The following is a 19,794-nucleotide window of genomic DNA, read 5'->3' as shown; positions in this document are numbered from 1 at the left end:
CCACAATAAAGAATAAAAGCGTTTTTGTTTATTTTAGGTATAGTTAAACCTTTGAAGTAAAATTAAAATTGCAAGAAATGTCGATAGTTTATCGATATGACTTTATCGACATCGCTACAGCAAAGTGGGTCGCTTTGTTAATCGTACACTAAACAAAAAGTGGTCCCACTGACAGCTCGCTTGGAAGGCATCTGTATATATTCTTATATCTATGTTGTAGGGTTAACGCGCGTTGAAAAAGCTGTCGTGCGAATGGGGGCTTAACGCTAGCAACACTATGTAGTAACCGCCACGAAACCACGGTGACTACGTAAAATGACAAGACACAAGACACGCTTGACATTTTTGACATTGGGATGAGTGCCCGATCGGCTTTCGGTCAGCAAAGTAGTTAGCGGAATATTTTAAGGATAATATTTTCTTAAGTGTTAAATTGTTTAAGACATGGCAGAGTAAGTACAAATTCATTCTTTATCTGTATAATTTAGCCTTGCAACCATTATTTATGAGTTAGTCCACTTTATCGATATAATTTCAGAGCTTGACTTGAACGTACGTAATGTGAATTGTAAATGCTTTTAAAAATAATGCTTGATAATGTCGTTACTTAACTTGATTAACATAATCTATTAATTGTTCTTTATATACACATTATCTCGCCGCCCTAATAATTAATTATGTTACTTTGTAACCTGTAGCACCCTTCCGTTTTCAATGTCATTGCCTGTATATCTGTTAATCATAAGTAGATAGTCTTAAGTAGTTTGGCATAAGTAAAGGCTTTTATACCTTGAAGGTTATCTGAAGGTGACTCCTAGTAAATGCTTGGAAGTTCACTAACTTAATGTGTGCCATGGAGATAATGTTCTTATTAGGTGTTTTAATTATTTTAAATTTAGTTCTTAATTATTTTTAAATATAGGTTATTTTTACATTATAGTTCCTCTATTATACTAACAATGTTAGGTATAAGGTAATTTAACATAACATATTTATTACATTTATGTATAATTATAACATTAAAAACTTATTGTAAAATTAATAATTGCAGACCAAAAGCTGACATTGCCCTGATCGGGTTGGCTGTGATGGGACAGAATCTTATCCTCAACATGGATTCTAAAGGATTTGTAGTTTGTGCATTTAACAGAACTGTTGCCAAGGTATATACTTTTTATAAATTAGCTCTCTTTAGTAATGTCAGGTGTGGCTCACTCCACGATTTCGTCGTTTTGCTACAGGTAGCTAAAAGTACATCCGTATTGGTGGCTAGCCATAAGCCGTGTGTGGCGCTGTCACCTCCTAGCGGCCATATCTGTCCTGATCGTAACAGATGCGTATTGTTAGAGAGTGAGTCTTCTGTACCTAGTACTATTATTTATTCTGTGGTAAAGTCACTTTAAAGTATACTTGAATTGTGTGAATTTCTTGTTCCTAAGAATATGTATTTTACAGGTGGATCAATTTCTTGCTAATGAAGCAAAAGGAACAAAAATTATTGGAGCTAAATCCTTAGAAGACATGGTTGCAAAACTCAAAAAGCCAAGAAAAGTTGTCATTTTGGTAAAAGGTAAAAATAAGATATTATAATTTAGTCTAAAAACCTCATTGACTAGCTGTAACCAGTATTTTGTATTACCAGTCAATGGAAAATTAGAGAAAGAGTAATAAATATATAACTACTTCTTAAGTTTAATATACTTATTACTATTATTTATTAATAATTAGTTTAACATATTACTAGGATCGTAATTTGTACCATTACTTATAAAATAAAAACACAGCAAACTTCAGGAAGTTAATTACCATTCATACCAGTAATATTCCCAATTTTACCAAGTACTTATCTTACCAATGTTATTTGAAATATTATTAATATATAGACACAAAGTGCCAAAAATATGTATGTACACAGTGCCTTAATGTATGGGCTTGACTGTAAATCCTCAATTGGCATGTTTTACTTAGTCAAATAACAAATGAATTGTGTCTCATAAAAATCATTGGTCATATCTTAAGCTGCACGACATTAGGCTCGTGGTTGAGGTGGCGTCTCCACTTGCGCCAGTTTTTAGTAAAATTACCACTAACATTGGTATCTCACTGGTAATAATCCCAAACATACTTAACGAAAATTTTACCAATATCTAAGTGTAATTCGTGAAATATATATTATTAAATAAATATAACTAATAAAATCAATTAACAATGGAATTTTTACAGTTAATTGATTTTATTGGTTAACACATTCATTGCCACTAAGAGTTATGGGTTACGCTCGAAGCGCGTAGCCACTTCTTTGCCGTATGTAGCGCGTCGCCGCTACGAACAGTGTACCCGACAGTCGGGTTCTTGGTCCTGAATGTCTTAAAAAAATATCCCTGTCCAAAAAAGCATGTTATGTTGTCACATTCTTATATAACAAGGAGAGAAGTGAAAGTGAACATATTATATTCATTATGTTACAGCTGGGTCAGCAGTGGATGAATTTGTTTCAAAATTGGTTCCACTATTGGAGAAAGGTGATATAATAATAGATGGTGGTAACTCTCAATACATGGACACACAGCGCTGGTGCAAGGAACTGAAGCCCACTGGGATCCACTATGTGGGAATGGGTGTAAGTTCGTTTATTTTGTCTTTGTCTTTTGTCAATAACTCTAATAATACCTCTTGAAGAGCCATTTTGTTTAAATACAGTAGTTATAGCCATTTAATAATACGTAGTTACTTCTCCTGTAAGTAATTATATGACATGATATATAAATAATTGATGGTAAAATAAAATTACTAGTAGCTAACAGAAAATATTAAACTGAAATTCAAAACACGACTTGCATATTTCTATCAAAGCCGTTGTAGGTAAATGTCAGTGGTTAGATTTACAATGTTAATGAGGTCTCGACCCCAATATTATTTTGTGGCATTCGGTGTCGAGACACTGGGGCCGTGGGGTCCAAGCGCACATATTCTTTTCAAAGAACTGTGCAAAAAGCTGGTTGATACCACCGGTGACCAGAGAGCTGGCAGCTTTCTCACGCAGCGCATTAGTATTGCGATTCAGCAAGGGAATGCTGCCAGCATGTTTGGCACAATGCCGCAGGGGCCTTTTTAAAATTTTCATTAGTTTAGTTTTTAATTTTATATAGTAGATACTGTACCCTAATATGTAGTTTACAATTTTGTTTAATACAAATGAAATAAATGTTAATGAGCATGATCATATACATGATATATATTAGAGGAGTTGTCGCAGGTGAGTGGGGGGGAGGACGGCGCCCGGTACGGCCCGTCGCTGATGCCCGGCGGCCACCCGGCCGCTTGGCCCCACGTCAAACCAATATTCCAGGTATGTGCTCTCAATCAATCATTCCTGAGGCTGCTTTCCATTTTTTCATAAAGCCATGAAGAATCAATCTCATTAATCCTCTCTGTTGTTCCATTCATTAGCTGTATGATATTTTGGACTTGTAGAGTTACAAAAAGTGTAGATATTCATTGGGTTACAATAATTGTGGTGCTGATAGGATACACTATCATCACTTGTGGTTTAGTCTGCAGTCAAAGAATGGTTTAATTAATATATGTATTTAAAATTTTTCAAAGTCAGCTAGCTCATTTACTGCTAAAGCTATATTTGTTTGTTTCTTTTTCTGTATCCGGTAGCCGATATTCACTACTTTTACAACAAATATCAGTGATGACAATATCATTTTGTTAGCTCTAAGGCCGCTGAATGGACGGTAGCGGGCGGCGGGGCGACGAGCGGCCGATCTAGGCCATTCATACATTGCTTGCCACCAAATGTATGAACAGCCGGGCTAGCACATGATTTGCGCGACATTATCTCGCCCGGAGATAGACTACCCGTCCCTCTTTAATTAATACGGTTAGAAAAACGGGTAGGCTATCTCGCGGCGAGATACTGTCGCAATCATGCGCTTGGCCTACAGCCTTGAACGGCCGCTCGTCAAGTGATGGTTTCTGTGCAGGCTATCTGCGCTAAAGCGAACAACGAGCCCTGCTGTGACTGGGTGGGCGAGGACGGTGCCGGCCACTTTGTGAAGATGGTGCACAATGGCATCGAGTATGGCGACATGCAACTCATCTGTGAAGCCTACCATCTTATGAAAGACGTTTTAGGTATTTTCTTTCTTCATTACGAGTATTATCACATTTAACCTTCACCTTCAACGCTGAAGGTGAAGGTTAAATGTGATATGAAATGTGGTTTAATTTATAAAATGAATATAACACATCACCTAAAACCAGCTTTTTAGCATTAAAAGAATAGCATTTTGTAACTTGGTGAATTCAATAATTGCATTAGATCTTATGGGTTGGAACTTGAGCTTCATAATCCGGTTATTTAAATAGTAGAACTCAAACACTTCCGTGAAATATTAAAATTAAACACAATCTATAAACCATGTCTATGCATTATTCAATTTTCAGGTATGGATCAAGGTGAAATGGCGCGTGTATTTGAAGAGTGGAACAAAGGCGAATTAGACTCGTTCCTTATTGAAATCACAAGAGATATTCTCAATTTCAAGGATTCTGATGGTAAGGAAAGTGTGAATAAAAGCAAAAGTTAATATTACATAAAATAGCTTTAGGCTATTCCTATCAAAGTCAATACCTATTTCTGTTTACCAAATATTTGTATACATGGAGGTTGCTATGTTTAGCTGTAAAACGAAAACTTAGGGTCGGTTGTACCAGTTGCACCAAACTGTTCGTATCGTTAAAGAGTTCGCAAAATTTTTATGTATGGAAAGTTTCATAGTAAAGCGGGGCGCGCCGGCTGACGTTGATCAGTCTGTCAAATGCGATTGGTGCAACTGGCCCTTATTAAAGCAGAGTAGTGCGGTATTGTGAACGGTTCGTTTGTTGTAGGTAAATACTTGCTGCCGAAGATCCGTGACTGCGCGGGCCAGAAGGGCACGGGCAAGTGGACGGGTATCAGCGCGCTCGAGTACGGCGTGCCGGTCACTCTCATCGGCGAGGCCGTGTTCGCGCGCTGCCTGTCCGCACTCAAAGGTCACTCACATTTATGATAGCTATAATATGATAACTAGATAGATTATATGCGCTCCAAAAATAAATTTCTGGGTACCGTATTATGATCTAAAAAAGCACTACGAGTTTTCAAAAACTCCGTTCTCCGAGTTCACTACACCTGATGCCACTCGACGGCCGAAGCAACTAGTTGGCGCCAAATTGTATGAGAAAGCTGTCCGCGCGGACCAGTCAGCTTTACTCTGTAACGCTCCCTGAACTTAATACATATTAGTCCGTTGCGGAGCGATCCGCACGGACGGTCCGCGTAACACTAAAAGGAGCATTCCACGAAATCGTCTACCGTTGTACCGTCGTACAAACGCGAAGTTTCTGAAGATTTAAAGGTATAATAGTTTCCTTTTCTATGACAAATGGTCAAAAATATGCACAGAAAAATAATCGCCTGCTTTAAATGCCGAGAAAAAAGTCGCAACACTGGAAATAAAATGCGTTTGTACGGGACAGCCCGTGGAATTCTCCAAAACCAGCCTTAAGTCCAGGGAGCGTTACAGAGTAAAGCTGACGGGTCCGCGCGGACGTTCTCATACAATTTGACGGTGCGGTGCGATCCGCACGGACGGTCCGCGTGACACTAAAACCAGCCTAAGAGGGTAAGTCAATAATGAAAGTGTATTGTTGCAGAGGAGCGAGTGAAGGCGAGCGGCGTGCTGCCCGGCGCGGCGGGCCGGTTCACGGGGGACAAGACGGCGTTCCTGGAGCACCTGCGCAAGGCGCTCTACGCCAGCAAGATCATCTCGTACGCGCAAGGGTTCATGTTGCTGCGCGAAGCCGCCAAGGTGACCTTTCATAACTTGCCTTTAGTACACACGTCAAAGATATGTTTACATTTTTTGCCTTATTGAGTTATTACAAAGGAGTAAGGTGCATAAGTGTAAACAATTTGTTTGGTTCATACTTTTTACCTAGAGTGCGTTTTTAAGTAGGGGGCTGTTCATAAATTACGTCATCTATTTTTGACGATTTCCCCCCCCCCCCCTTAAATCATCCAAAAATCATGCTTAGAATGATCCCGTTTCCTCCTACGGAATTTAGTTTTTGAGCTTATTTATTGTTCACTTTATGAAAATTTTGCCAACACTGATCTTGATCTATGTATATTTGTTGTTGTTCAGAGCAAAAAGCATTACAACACAAAATATGTATATATTTTTGTATTTGGTATGTTACCTATCGTTCGTGCCCCAGGTGCATCAATGGAACCTGAACTACGGGAGCATCGCTCTGATGTGGCGCGGAGGCTGCATCATCAGGAGCGCGTTCCTCGGCAATATCAAGGTACATATCGTCAGGTGACAAGCAAAAGTCACTAATTACTAAAAAAAATTAAACAAAAATCGACCTTCTTCTAGTACTAATATGGTTCACTATGGCTATGAATTTGTGGTGGTAATTAGTGAGTTTTGCTTGTCACCTGACGATATATGTATAAACTATTATTTCCCCATCGCCATGATAAGTTTATTGCAAACAGCCAACTCCCTTACAACGTAGCTGAGACCTATCTCGGCAGCTAATGGTAGTCTTACGCTGACTGTTATTTAATAAAAACCGGGCAAGTGCGAGTCGGACTCGCGCACGAAGGGTTCCGTACCATAATGCAAAAAACGGCAAAAAAAAACGGTCACCCATCCAAGTACTGACCCCGCCCGACGTTGCTTAACTTTGGTCAAAAATCACGTTTGTTGTATGGGAGCCCCACTTAAATCTTTATTTTATTCTGTTTTTAGTATTTGTTGTTATAGCGGCAACAGAAATACATCATCTGTGAAAATTTCAACTGTCGAGCTATCACGGTTCGTGAGATACAGCCTGGTGACAGACGGACGGACGGACGGACGGACAGCGAAGTCTTAGTAATAGGGTCCCGTTTTTACCCTTTGGGTACGGAACCCTAAAAATGTGCTATGTAATAAAATATTATCAATAGTATCATTTTTTCCCTGTCACACGATGTTGAATAATGTTATATAACAGCCAATGTGGGACCACCATAATTAAGACTTTCCGATCCGACAGATTTATGTTTGGGGTCTACAATGCCACAAACATACACATTATGGTAAACTTATTAATTATGTCCTATAAATCATATAATGAAGAACCTATTCATTGAAGTGTTTTAAATAGGTATTTAACTAATAGTTGTCCAAAGGTACGTACTTTCACGAGTGTACATTTTATTTTATAGTTAGCCAAGCTTTTTTTTTATTATTGTTAGATATAATTTTACCGCGACACTTATGCAATTTAGTCCCAGTATCGTTTTGCATGACCTAAATGACATTGACATAGTGATAAGTTCAGCAGCATGCGTGTACTTAAATATTTCAATGTTAAAGTTAAATAGGCGCCGTACATTGTATAGGCACCTAAATATTCAATTGAGTTTTGGAATTTTAACAAGTGTCCATTTCATTTGCAAAGTATAATAATTACTCAATCTTAAGATGTGAATATTGACTTAATTCATAAATGAAATCTTGAACCAATTTCTCTTTAATAGATAATCTATGAATAAGAATACCCACTACTGTTTGTTCTTGTTTAAGATATTAATTTTGTCAGGCGATCGTAAAATCCGCCTGATCATGAAATTTTTAGCATATCATGGAACATGATTTGCGTAAATTGTACACCTAATCAGGATGTGCCTTAATACAGCAGATCGATGGCATCACATTCGTCGATATTCCTATAGGTAGAGTCTCTTTTATAACTATATCATATTTATTTAATAAGATGGTTTTCTTAAATATAGTCGTAGGCTCACCAAACTCGACAATGAGTGTGACCTGGTGTGACTAACAATAGTTTCTAGTTATGTAAGGCCCACCTTATACCTAACCGGATCCGGTCCGGCCGGATCCGGCCGGATTGAGGCCAAAATCCGGCCGGATCCGGCGGGATTGAAAATCAATCCGGTTTGCAATCCCTAGCCCACTTGCACCATTCCAATAACCCGGGGTTAACCGGTTAAACCTGGCGTTACCATGGCTACCAGTACAATTTGACATTAGGTTAACGGTTTAACTGATTAATCCCGGGTTAGCGGAATGGTGCAAGTGGGCCTAACTAAAATAAATAACTCATAATTGGGAATTAATTACTGCAATGTATCACAGCATATCGTAAAGCAGTTACATTTGTAGACCCCGGTGGAACTACGTATCACAGTCCCAGGTGATAATATCTATGTATAATGTGATCAGGACGCCTTCACGAAGAACCCTCAGCTGTCCAACCTGCTGCTGGACCCGTACTTCACGAAGCACATCGGCGCGTCGCAGGAGTCTCTGAGGCAGGTGGTGGCGCAGAGCGCGCTGGTGGGAGTGCCCGCGCCGGCCTTCGGCGCCGCGCTCGCCTTCTACGACGGGTACCGCGCCGGCGTCTTGCCCGCTAACCTGCTACAGGTAACTTCTTCACTCTACTTATGGACCTTATGGTACAGTCGCCATCAGATGTATCGGAGCGGCCAAGGTGTTCACAATATCTGAGCACGCGTTAACTCCCTGACAATAGAGGCGTGTTCAGATATTTGTGAGCACCTTGGCCGCTCCGATATATCTGATGGCGACTGTACTGTAACTTTCATTAACACATTCACTGCCCCCGACGTACATGTGCGTTCACTGTTATACAAGTTTGTTCCTAGGCCACGCCCCCTGGCAGTGAATGCGTTAAATAATAATAGCAGTTTAGAAAATAAAGCAATATTTGGATAAAGCTGACATTCAGACGTCAATAGGGTATAATATATGTACTGTATATAAAATAAATTATCGTCACCATGCATGAAATAAAGCACCAGGTAATTATCAGAAAAATACACATTCTATTTAATAAATCGGAAAGAAATATAAAAAGTAGTTGAGTTGATCGCAACGTCACGATGTAATGTTTCATATAAATTCCATAATATTAGCAAATCGTTTTGACAGTTCTAAAAACGTAACTGATTTGACTAGTAGGAAAATACCCTATTACTTACTTTCCACAGCTGATACTTACATTTGTTATGATTATGTGCAACGTGTATTTAGAGCTTGTGTGTTTCAGGCCCAGAGAGACTACTTCGGCGCGCACACCTATGAGCTGGCCGCGAAGCCGGGCGAGTTCATCCACACCAACTGGACCGGACACGGCGGCAACGTCTCCGCGTCCACCTACAGCACGTAGACATGCAAACGGACACACTGAGGTGGTATTCAACAGTAGCTACAGTAAAAAAAGAGCATTTTGAAAAACATTTGTGTGATTCATATATTTTTCGTATTTTTTTTTATACTTCTCTAAGGACAACGGAATTGTATGTTTTAAACAAGTGCATTTATCTGACGATAATAGAAAGTATATACTACTAAATAAACGATTACTGTATTTGCATTGCCCTCAATAATTACATTTCAGTCTTAATAATTGTCTTGACTAAGCTTTCTTGATAGTTTGCATGTGTTGCGATAACAGCCAAGTACCTAATTCATTTTTGATACATTCGATTTTTTTATATAGTGTGAGTAATCCATATTGAATAAGTATAAGAGCCAATGTTGAGTGTTTTTAAAATCAATTCGAAACTTTATTTTATTTATTTATTACAATCATTCCTACTATGTAATAACATTCCTTTGTCAGTCATAAACTGAAAACAACATTAAGTACATTATTATTAAACATGGTGAACGGTAAATTACGGGGTGAAATGTTATTGTGATATCTTACTGCGTCATGAGAGTCATAAGTGATATAGTGCTTCCTATATAATATTTTTTAAATAAATATATTTTATTAAAATGTGGTTTTATTTTTTCGAAATGCATTTTTTGAGGTCATTATAGTCCGTCTAATGGTGGTATTCCACTTGGCCAATGTGTTTTGCGTCTCACATGTTTTTAAGCAAAATTGGAATTAAATTGAAAACTTAGCGTTATCCGACCATACTTACTAAATATACTTACTATAGGTATATTACTCTTTGGGTTCGACTATAATAAGTGAATGCAACCTTATTCAACAAAACTCGTTGTGCCTTGTCTGTCACCACATGTGTCATATAAATGTTTGTCACAACAGGACGTAAACAAACTGGACCTATTTAATATAACGGAAATTAACTGGGGCCTGGAGTGGCGTCGGTTTGAAATTAGGGATGTTATGAAAACTACGTAAGTAGTTTTACAGTTGAAATGTTATAAGTAGGTGAAACAATGGACACATATATACCATGTATGATGATGGTGATGTATGTACCTAACATACATCACCAGAATAACCTGTAAAAGAATGGGTCAGATTTAAATTAGAAACGTAGGTATATACCGGAGTTGTGACTGAGTAGATACAATGACCTACATGAATTTATACGAAAAGCGGAACGGCGGGCAAGTGTGTTCCTCATTGAGGCCTGTTTGAAATTACATATTAATAATTAGATATTACCTAATGTTAATAGATGAAATAAATGTATGTATGTTCATAGGATGATTTGATAGGACAGATCAAATCTTGTAAGTTAAATATGACCCATTTCTCAGTTTCTGCAAAAGGTGAAAATTAGCATTAACATATGTACGAGCTCACCTGATGACAGAGACATGAGGTGACGGCTACAGGAACATTGTGTTTGGGTTTGTTAGAATTGCCTCGATGAGTACTAGTTGCCCGTTGAAAGAAAAGTACAGTCAGCGATAAATGCTTGTATCAAAAACGAAATTTTTGACAAATTATGCCTATTTACTATAAGTATACATACTTTTCAGTAGGTATTAGCTAAGTTTTGTATTACAGACTAGTGGATCAGTGCGCAGTGTGGACTACACACACTGCGCACGCGCACACACAATGGTGTACGAAGTGATTCTGATGGCAGCGCTGCTTTTTATGTGGGGCCCTTGCCTCGCGGAAGGTCTCTGCGCTCCTCCGAGTCCTGTGTATGCCAAAGACCGAAAAAACCGGATTTTTATGATCTCTTCTACTAAGACATGTAATGAAAGTGGATGTGTAAACAAATAAATTGTTAACATTTAGAAAATATATAGTTTTGGTATTGAGCACTAATAACATATATGTAGCTTGAGTAGGACCATTAAGCTATCACTCAGTGGCGTAGCGTGAACTCATCTAGCCGTGGGCGAAATCACATCTGCGAGGCCCTTTTCTTTTATTGTGCCCGAAACGGCCTCGCACGTGGCGGCCCTTGGGGCGCGAGGCCGTGGGCGCCGGCCCACTTCACCCACGCCTAGCTACGCCACTGCTATCCCTGTTATAGTAGGTATAATATTATACTCACTCACCAGGCAAGCCGAAGGTGAGGAGACGGGTTGTGGTGATCATGCTTCATTACGTGAGGGCAGAAGGGCTGCTCTTCTGCGCCGCGCGGCGGAGCCACCCAGATCCGAAAGCCTCCCCCGTCCCAAACGCCCCTAATAAGTTCTACGAACTCCAGATTTGATGGACATCCGAGCGCTTCTCATAGTTTTGATGAGCAGCGCCAAATTCGAACAACCTGCCGGGGCAAATTGCAAACGGCCTGTGCTGAATTAACTTTATTGTTTGCAAAATTTTGACTTAGGTACCTACCTACCTCCGTCGTTGCACAATGCACAATGTACTATTTTTGGTAAGCGGTTAGAGAATGGTAGATAGTGACCTACTTTTAACTTGTGGAAGTTCACTCGCTATCTTGATCAAATCCTGACTCTCACAAATTACACTCATGGCCAAAGAGGAACGCAAAAAAAAGTTTAATTAGGTACTAATTTATAATTACCTTGGTGAAATCCAATAATTAAACCTTTTTTTGCGTTTCTCTGTCCATGAGCTCTATAATGTAGCAAATAATAATATTAAATTACAAGAATGCAGAAATTTATCTCCATATAAAAAAGTAATCGAGATGGCAGTTCTATACTTTACTTTTGTCTCTTTATTTCATCCGCTGCTATTAATGCTGACTGTACCTAATACATGTCGCCGCCTTCTAAGCACGACGCGAAGGAGGAACAAATGAGAAAAAACATTTCCATTTATTCTCGTTCCATTATACAAGGATTCTGTTATATTTCGCATAAGGCAAAAAAAGCTTTTTTGTGTTCCTTGTGATACTATATGACTCATATTCATCAGAAGGTAAATAAAACACCAAATCAGTTTTTTTATTCATCTGTATAATATTGATCACATTTTTTTAACACAAACAATCATGATTTAGCATCTCCAATGAACATTGAACGTCTATTTTATATTTACAACATTTAACATTTAGGTATTATAAGTAGGTAGGTACCGTAAGCTTGCTCACATGTGATAAACATAGGTAGAGTCTGTGCGGAAAGAGAAGAGTCGTGAACTGTATGGGATCTAATACATTGTACGACTCTTCTCTTTCCGCACAGACTACCTAATGTTTAATAAATAATTACTGTTTATTTTCATTTCATTTCATTACACATGAAGTTTAGGTACCTGTGTCTCAATTGTCTCACCGTCCTCCCAACTCCAGTCATTTTCAATTTGTTGCGTGAGGGCCTCTTCAAACGTCACCGATAACCGCATTACAATACATTGCGGCATTTGGTCGATCGATTGAATTCGTTGCTCCTACTTAGCCAGCAATTAGGTATCTAAAATCGCATGCCATTTATCGCAACGTCTAGAAGCCTTAACGGCGAAGTAGAGCCGCAAGTGTCGCAACGCTGAGACTTTCAGAGAGAGAGTTTCAGACACCAGAAAGATGAAACATATTTTTAGGGTTCCGTACCCAAAGGGTAAAACGGGACCCTATTACTAAGACTTCGCTGTCCGTCCGTCCGTCCGTCCGTCACCAGGCTGTATCTCACGAACCGTGATAGCTAGACAGTTGAAATTTTCACAGATGATGTATTTCTGTTGCCGCTATAACAACAAATACTAAAACCAGAATAAAATAAAGATTTAAACGGGGCTCCCATACAACAAACGTGATTTTTGACCAAAGTTAAGCAACGTCGGGAGTGGTCAGTACTTGGATGGGTGACCGTTATTTTTTTGCTTTTAATTTGATTTTTTTTTGCATTATGGTACGGAACCCTTCGTGCGCGAGTCCGACTCGCACTTGCCCGGTTTTTTTAATCAATCATCTCTATTCCTACGAGTACCTATATAACAAAGCTATGTACCTACAAGCATCTTGGATTACTACATGCCGATGCATCTTAGTATTTAGGAAACGTGCACTTTCTTTTCGATTATTTACTAGCCATTTAAAAAGTGTTTTTAAAATGTTTGACATATTTTTACTACGTACCGCTAAAACTTCCGGCTCACGGCTTTTTGGCTATTAAAAGTGCGGATATGTAATTGTAAGTAATTTTAAGATGGGTTTCGATCTATAATTATTATAAAAATTATTTTGGGCCGGAACACCATTTTCCATAAACGGGAAAAATATAGGTACTTACAAATGGTAAGTAATTTATTACCAGACGTTTAATTAATTTATTGTAGATCGTATTGCATTATATGGCAAGCTATGGGTACCTTACTACCTCGTTTTTTTAGCATTATAAAAATGGTAAGTAAACAATTTTGACATGTCTGTTTATTGAAAAACGCTAAATGGGGTAAGAATAGCACCGGGGCAAGAGTACCACTTGTAAGTTACATTTAACCACACAAATTAATACATATGTATTTCAGTCTAGTTTCAACAATGATGTAACAAGTCCCAAGCATAATTATTTCATTTAAAATTAAAAAAAAGTGCGTAGGTACGTAACATTATTATTGATTGGAGTAGATATATCTTTCCCCAAATAATCTTGAATATGAAATAGATAGCGTCAATTCAACATTATCAAAGTCATTATCGAAATGATAATTATGTACATCTGCCGTTTTAGATTTTATGATAAGTTTACCTTACAAATAATACATTTAACGTTTATTTAACGTCTTTAATAAATTAATGTCATGCTTAAAAATAAGCTAAATTTCAAATAAATTATATTTAGAATGGTACCAATTAAACAATACCGTACGAGCATAAATATCTTACTAATTAATTTATATAGTTAGACCAAGAAAAGTCTGCAGCGATTTTCATAGCCCACGCAATGCAAGTCTTATTTCATACGTCATAATTTCATAGAAAATTAGACGTTTAAAAAAACACTTGCACTGCGTGGACTATAAAAATCGCTGCAGACTTTTCTTGGTCTAACTATGTATAGGTAACATATTTCCAACAACAACGGTCAAATAATAGTCAACGTTTACTTACTTCAACTAATGCCTATACACAAACTAAAATATACAGAATGAATAATAAAAACATTCGACATTTATATTTAAAAAACTGAGTAGACACTCACCTAACATGTATAAAAGGTATAAGGAAGCAATGTCGTTGTTTACCTCTTGTGCTTATATTGAGACCCGAGCAAGCGAAGGAGTCTAAGTAAAATTTTAAAAATCTTGATCGTTGCGAGGGTTTTAAGCAGCGGTCGTATCGTAACCGGCATTTAAATTTTTTGGAATATCCTTCTTAAAAACTTTACATTATATATTATTTTTAGTTTAAAATGGGTGTTTATTAACCTCTTTACGGTTTACGGTTAACCGTAATCATTAACCGGTTAATTGTATGAACAATACCGGTATCCGACTCCTGGTTTCAAGGCACGGGAGGCAAACTAAAAAAAATATTTTATACCCACTGCCGATAGTGTAGTAAATGAAGCAAGTTGTCGTACCCATGCATTAATTTCTCAGTCGATGAAATTTAGCTTGGTTATTGTATAGTATGAGCCGAGACTAACATATAAATATCAAAAAAAAAACACTCCTAAGTTAGGTAAAAACACAAATCTGATTATATATTGAACCGAGTAATTCCTCAGTCCAAAATTATTTTACAATATAAATTATTTGTATCAGTATGTGATACTAAAAAAAAATCTAAAAGTTTTGTCAAGTTATGAGAATATTTTTTTTATGATAATTCCTTATTTTGACGCTCATTTTCATCGGAAAATTGCTCTGTCATTTTTTTCTTCTTATATGATCTTAGAATATAATTTGGCGCAGTGGGTAAAAAAATCCAAAAAAAAATGCGTACCCAAATGTATGTATTATAGAACTATTAAAAACTGAGAGTGGAAAATTTTTAGATTTTCATTTTGTAGGTATAAAACGGCAATAAAATGGCATTCCAGTGAAAAAATTAGACTGAGCAATTTTCTGGTCCAAGACACGCCAAAAAATTGTATATTATTAATACTGGTATTTCTGGTGGATTATTTTTTTTTGATATTTCATATATTGTTGCAATACGTTACATGAATATGTCTGGTGAAGAAAGTTTGAACGGAGCATTTTTCCGTAAAAAGATATTAACGATTTAAGACTTTAGGTATTTACTTTAATTCTATTATTATTATTCTTTGGAAATTTATACAATACTTTTTATTTATTGATATGTACTTTATCATACTGTAAAGTTTTTTCTGGCTGAGGAATTACTGCGGGGTCAACTACCTTTATTTACTACACGTAACACAAAATTCTTCGTCTGACCTCCGCGCGGAAATAATTAATGAAACTATCAAGCATTACTAGTTAAATAACATTAAATATTGGCACTCAAAATGAAAAAAATATTTAATTCTTCTTTTGTATGAAATTACCTACTGGATAAAATCAGTTTCCTCACTTTTTTCACAAAATCCAAGCGGTGTGGCGAAAATATGATTTTATTTAAAAAGCGTTTTTCTATTAATCGAAGGTATTGTTTTAGGTAAGTACAAATTTTACTAACTTTGGTATAACATTAGAATAGGTATCTAAGTATCTTAAATGATATAAAATATATTGTTCATCAATATACATTTTTATTACAAAATTACGCCTCTAACTACAAATGATTTTCTAGGATTTTTTTATTGGATCTATAGATTACCAAACGAAACAATTCAGCAATTTTATTTAAATTACTTAAGTACCTACTAACAAAGATATTGTTATAATCTAGCTCTTTGTATAACGTATAACTAACATATAACTTTTCCATATATGTACTATAAAGTGTATATATGGATGTGTAGCTACCGAAAACTAGAATGCTTTAATATTGAGTACCTAATTGTCACTATTTAAACAAACGAGTCAATATGTGAGACACAATATATCTGTCATGTGTCAGAAATTAGAATACATACACACACAGTTATAGTGCTAGTAGTATATTAGTTTAATTTAGCTACTTATCTTGTTTATGTGATATTTTGTGATATATGTCACCATTGTATTAGGTACTTTTTTAGTGCTTTAAATATGTTTCACAAGACGGGCAAAGTTTGAGCCCACACGGTCATTTTTGGATACATATATAACTACATAAATATGTATTACCACTCCAGGAATCAACAGGCACGATACATTTTTCCTTAATCTAATTGAACGACTAACACAGATAGATTTTAAGCACTACTAACCCCGATGCAGTGGAGTTAGTCTAGTGAAATACAAAATAGTTTATATATTTAAATAATTTTGTAATATGTAAACCAAACGCCTTATTATGAGATGCATGCATATAGTAAAGTTTAATTGAGTGTGTTTAGGTCGTATAATAATATATAATTACAAAAGACAGTTGTTGATGTTGAAAAAATTGACATTATAAAACGTTGTCCAATCGTAGTGTCCTCTAAAGATTTACTTTTGCATGTATCTATCGAAGCTCGGGCTCGAATAATAGTACATTACTACAGAGGCCGGGACAAAAGGGGTTGCCGGCCGAAGACATATAGACGGATAGGTATGAGCGCGGGCAACCCCATTTCCCGCCGAGGTATGTATAGTGCTTTTCTCAAACATGCAATGAAATAAATAAAATAAAAAATCCACGAAACCCAAGTTTTATTTATAGAAAAAACTAAAAGTAAACTACACCCAAAATATAACCAACACGTACCTATATCATTATCACGCGTATGTTTTACACGAGTCGTGTATTTTTACTACCCGTATATTTTCATGTATCTTTGATTTTTCGCCTTGTATCCGTCTGACTGTCGTTTTCGTCACATAAGTTTACATAGTCTTTCATGTTGATATCATGTTTCACATACATCGTTGCTTTATGCATGGAGTAAATAAGTATAATTTCCACAGTGTTGACGAATTTGTAGTTACATTCATTTAAAATATGCCACAAAACTGTTTCTAATAAACTGTAAGCCATTTTTCTTAGTTTCTCAAATAATAAAATTGCCATAAGCAACCATATACATACTTCGTCTTTGACTTGGCGGCAGAGGCAGCAAGTTATTTAAAATCAATTCTGCTTACGCTGCCAATTCCAACACCTACGATTACAATTAATATTAATTTCATTATTTCGTCGGAACTCATATTAAAGTCAAAAAATCAACAACGCACCATAAATCCAATAAAACAGAATGAATATTTTTCAACTTTACCTCCATAACAATTTAAAAAATATAACTACGCGTGTTTGAGTAGACCTATTTACCGCTAACGTTTAGATGAAATATTTTAAATGTTTTTATTTGTGTAGTTAAATTTATAATTTAAAATTATAAAATTATAGAATGTATTATTTATTAAGTTCATGTTGATTTTATACAAATAAAACTGCAAATTATAGCAAACATTGTTTTTTGTTTTTTTTTTATAGGCGTAGTGGCAGAGTGTCATTACGAACCATAGAGCAAATACTGCCTCTATTTTTTTTAATGGATGAATGCCACGATGCTGTGTCACAAATATCTGTGAAATGAAAATTAAAAAAGAGGACTTTGCCGGCCTAGGCCTGCAAGATGTGTATGAAATTCCATTAACGACCTTTTGTCCTAGCCGCACCTGAAACGTCATACTTCGCAGCCTATTATAAGGAACATAACATCAATATTTCATTGCATGTTTGAGAAAAAATAATTAAAACATAATATTTATAAATACCTACTTTTAAACTCATTCAGTGTATTTGTAAACAATATTAATCTATGACTTTTGGGCGTAGTTCCACGACGAACAATACAAAAAAAATATATAAATGCCTACTTTAAAGTGATATTTTCAAGAATGAAGAATAAGTAAGTGCAAATCGCCACACTGTGATCGTAATAGCCAAAATTGTCACAAAAAGTTACATAATTTTTTCAATTTTGTACAAAAATATTACGAAAATTAATTCCTTTCTCTAAATTATAAAATTATACGAAAATGATATATATCTTGCCCTATTGGTAAGAACAGGAAGAAATATAGCATACAATGGACCTAAGGAGCCGTCCCTTTCAGCTCCCCCCCTCCCCCCTTTTGGGGAGTATGCACGTTACGATCACGAGAGCCACGAGGCTATCGGGCCAAATCTGCTTTGTTTGACCTAAGGAACAATCGTGCCAAGAGGCATTGCCTGAGACTATAGTAGTAGTATAGTAGTATCATACTCAATGCGTTTACTAACCCTACTAGAATTATGTAACTACCTATCCATAGCAAATTGCAGTTTTGTAGCAATAACTATCACGTCAGCAAAGCTGCGGACGGACAAAAAGACATGGCGCAACTTTAGGGTTCCTAGTTGACTACGGAACCCGAATAGATAATTGGTATTTCTTGTGTTTAAATTTTGTTATTATATAATATTTTCATATATAATTAATCTACATTGGTACATAATATCTCATGACTCTCAAGCTTTATTGTTTTTTTTTTATATTATTTGTGTATAACATAGAATCTCAGATAAAATGCTCGGACTGACTACACGAGAACATATGCATCGGGGTTAGTCTATAAATTCCTAGCTTAGAATGATGTAACATTTATAAATTCCTTGCAGAATACAAACTGATAGGAAAGTGTTTGGTATACGTAATGTTCTCTCAGATAAATTTGTTACGTAACAGTTAAATCGACTATTTATTTTTGACAAGTTGTACGTAGATACGTTTAAATTTGACTATAATCAAACCTAAAAAATGAGTACAGGAAGATATTGAGTAAAGTATTTGGTAACTAGGTTGTAGGTCTCATGTGAATATTATATATCGGTAGTGTGTTGTGTATAGCCGACATAATATATATGGTAGCTGCAGCCCGGTTCAAGTTCAGCCTGTCCAGAATATGAACGAAGAGGTCACGCGACGACGTGAGTATGGCACAGTCACCAGATTTCCAAAGGCTGGTCCCTTATTCATCGTTGTTATGGCTCCTGCAAGACTTTGCATCATAGATGCGCGGTCAAAGTCTGTATTGAGTTTCACCACGGTCACAAAAATACAAGTGTTTTCGTTGGCTGTTACAAATGTAAAACGTTCTAAATTTAAGTTCTCACTCTGCCCTTCGGGCTATCACATTAACAAAGACAGCACCATTTGTAAAGCCATTGACTACGCGACTTGCGTTTCTTCTTCCCCCTTCAGTCTTTCGACTTGGCGCGGCGTCATTCCGCCTGCTTGTCCTTGCGGCGGCCGCTCGCGCTCTCGCTTTTGCTGCCTCCTTTGTTCCTGTGTTAAATGACATTTTTTATTATTTATTACATACCATTCATTTACATACTTCGTTGATTCGGCTAAATCGCTTCTAAACGTGCATCGTGCTTTCTTTGATGATCTGTATTGACGTACGACACTACTCTACTAAAACTTTATTGCAAAGGCAATTTAGAGTCAGCGGCAACTAGATGCCATCCATACGTTCGCG

At 36.6% G+C, this 19,794-nt stretch overlaps 2 protein-coding genes across 2 annotated transcripts in view; one reads left to right on the top strand and one right to left on the bottom strand.

Moving 5' to 3' along the window:
* Nucleotides 1–331: 331 nt before the first annotated feature.
* Nucleotides 332–9,876, top strand: LOC134679247 (6-phosphogluconate dehydrogenase, decarboxylating). Its single transcript, XM_063538136.1, has 12 exons — nucleotides 332–452; nucleotides 1,052–1,163; nucleotides 1,456–1,570; nucleotides 2,469–2,620; nucleotides 3,257–3,349; nucleotides 3,993–4,143; nucleotides 4,456–4,566; nucleotides 4,900–5,043; nucleotides 5,707–5,861; nucleotides 6,271–6,360; nucleotides 8,295–8,495; nucleotides 9,142–9,876. The coding sequence occupies exons 1-12, from the start codon at nucleotides 445–447 to the stop codon at nucleotides 9,259–9,261; spliced, it is 1,452 nt and encodes a 483-aa protein (XP_063394206.1). The 5' UTR covers nucleotides 332–444; the 3' UTR covers nucleotides 9,262–9,876.
* A 5,347-nt stretch (nucleotides 9,877–15,223) lies between these two features.
* LOC134679251 (uncharacterized) overlaps nucleotides 15,224–19,794 on the bottom strand; it is a 116,492-nt gene continuing 111,921 nt past the window's right edge. Inside the window, exon 23 of the mRNA XM_063538140.1 lies at nucleotides 15,224–19,598. Coding sequence (XP_063394210.1) covers nucleotides 19,535–19,598 — 64 coding nt within the window. The 3' untranslated portion in view covers nucleotides 15,224–19,534. The remainder of the gene's footprint in view (nucleotides 19,599–19,794) is intronic.

The sequence above is a fragment of the Cydia fagiglandana genome, chromosome Z (genome assembly GCF_963556715.1).
Source record: "Cydia fagiglandana chromosome Z, ilCydFagi1.1, whole genome shotgun sequence".
In the NCBI taxonomy this organism is placed as follows: domain Eukaryota; kingdom Metazoa; phylum Arthropoda; class Insecta; order Lepidoptera; family Tortricidae; genus Cydia; species Cydia fagiglandana.
The sequence above is the reverse complement of the archived record's forward strand: the minus strand, read 5'-3'. Positions and strand labels throughout refer to the sequence as shown.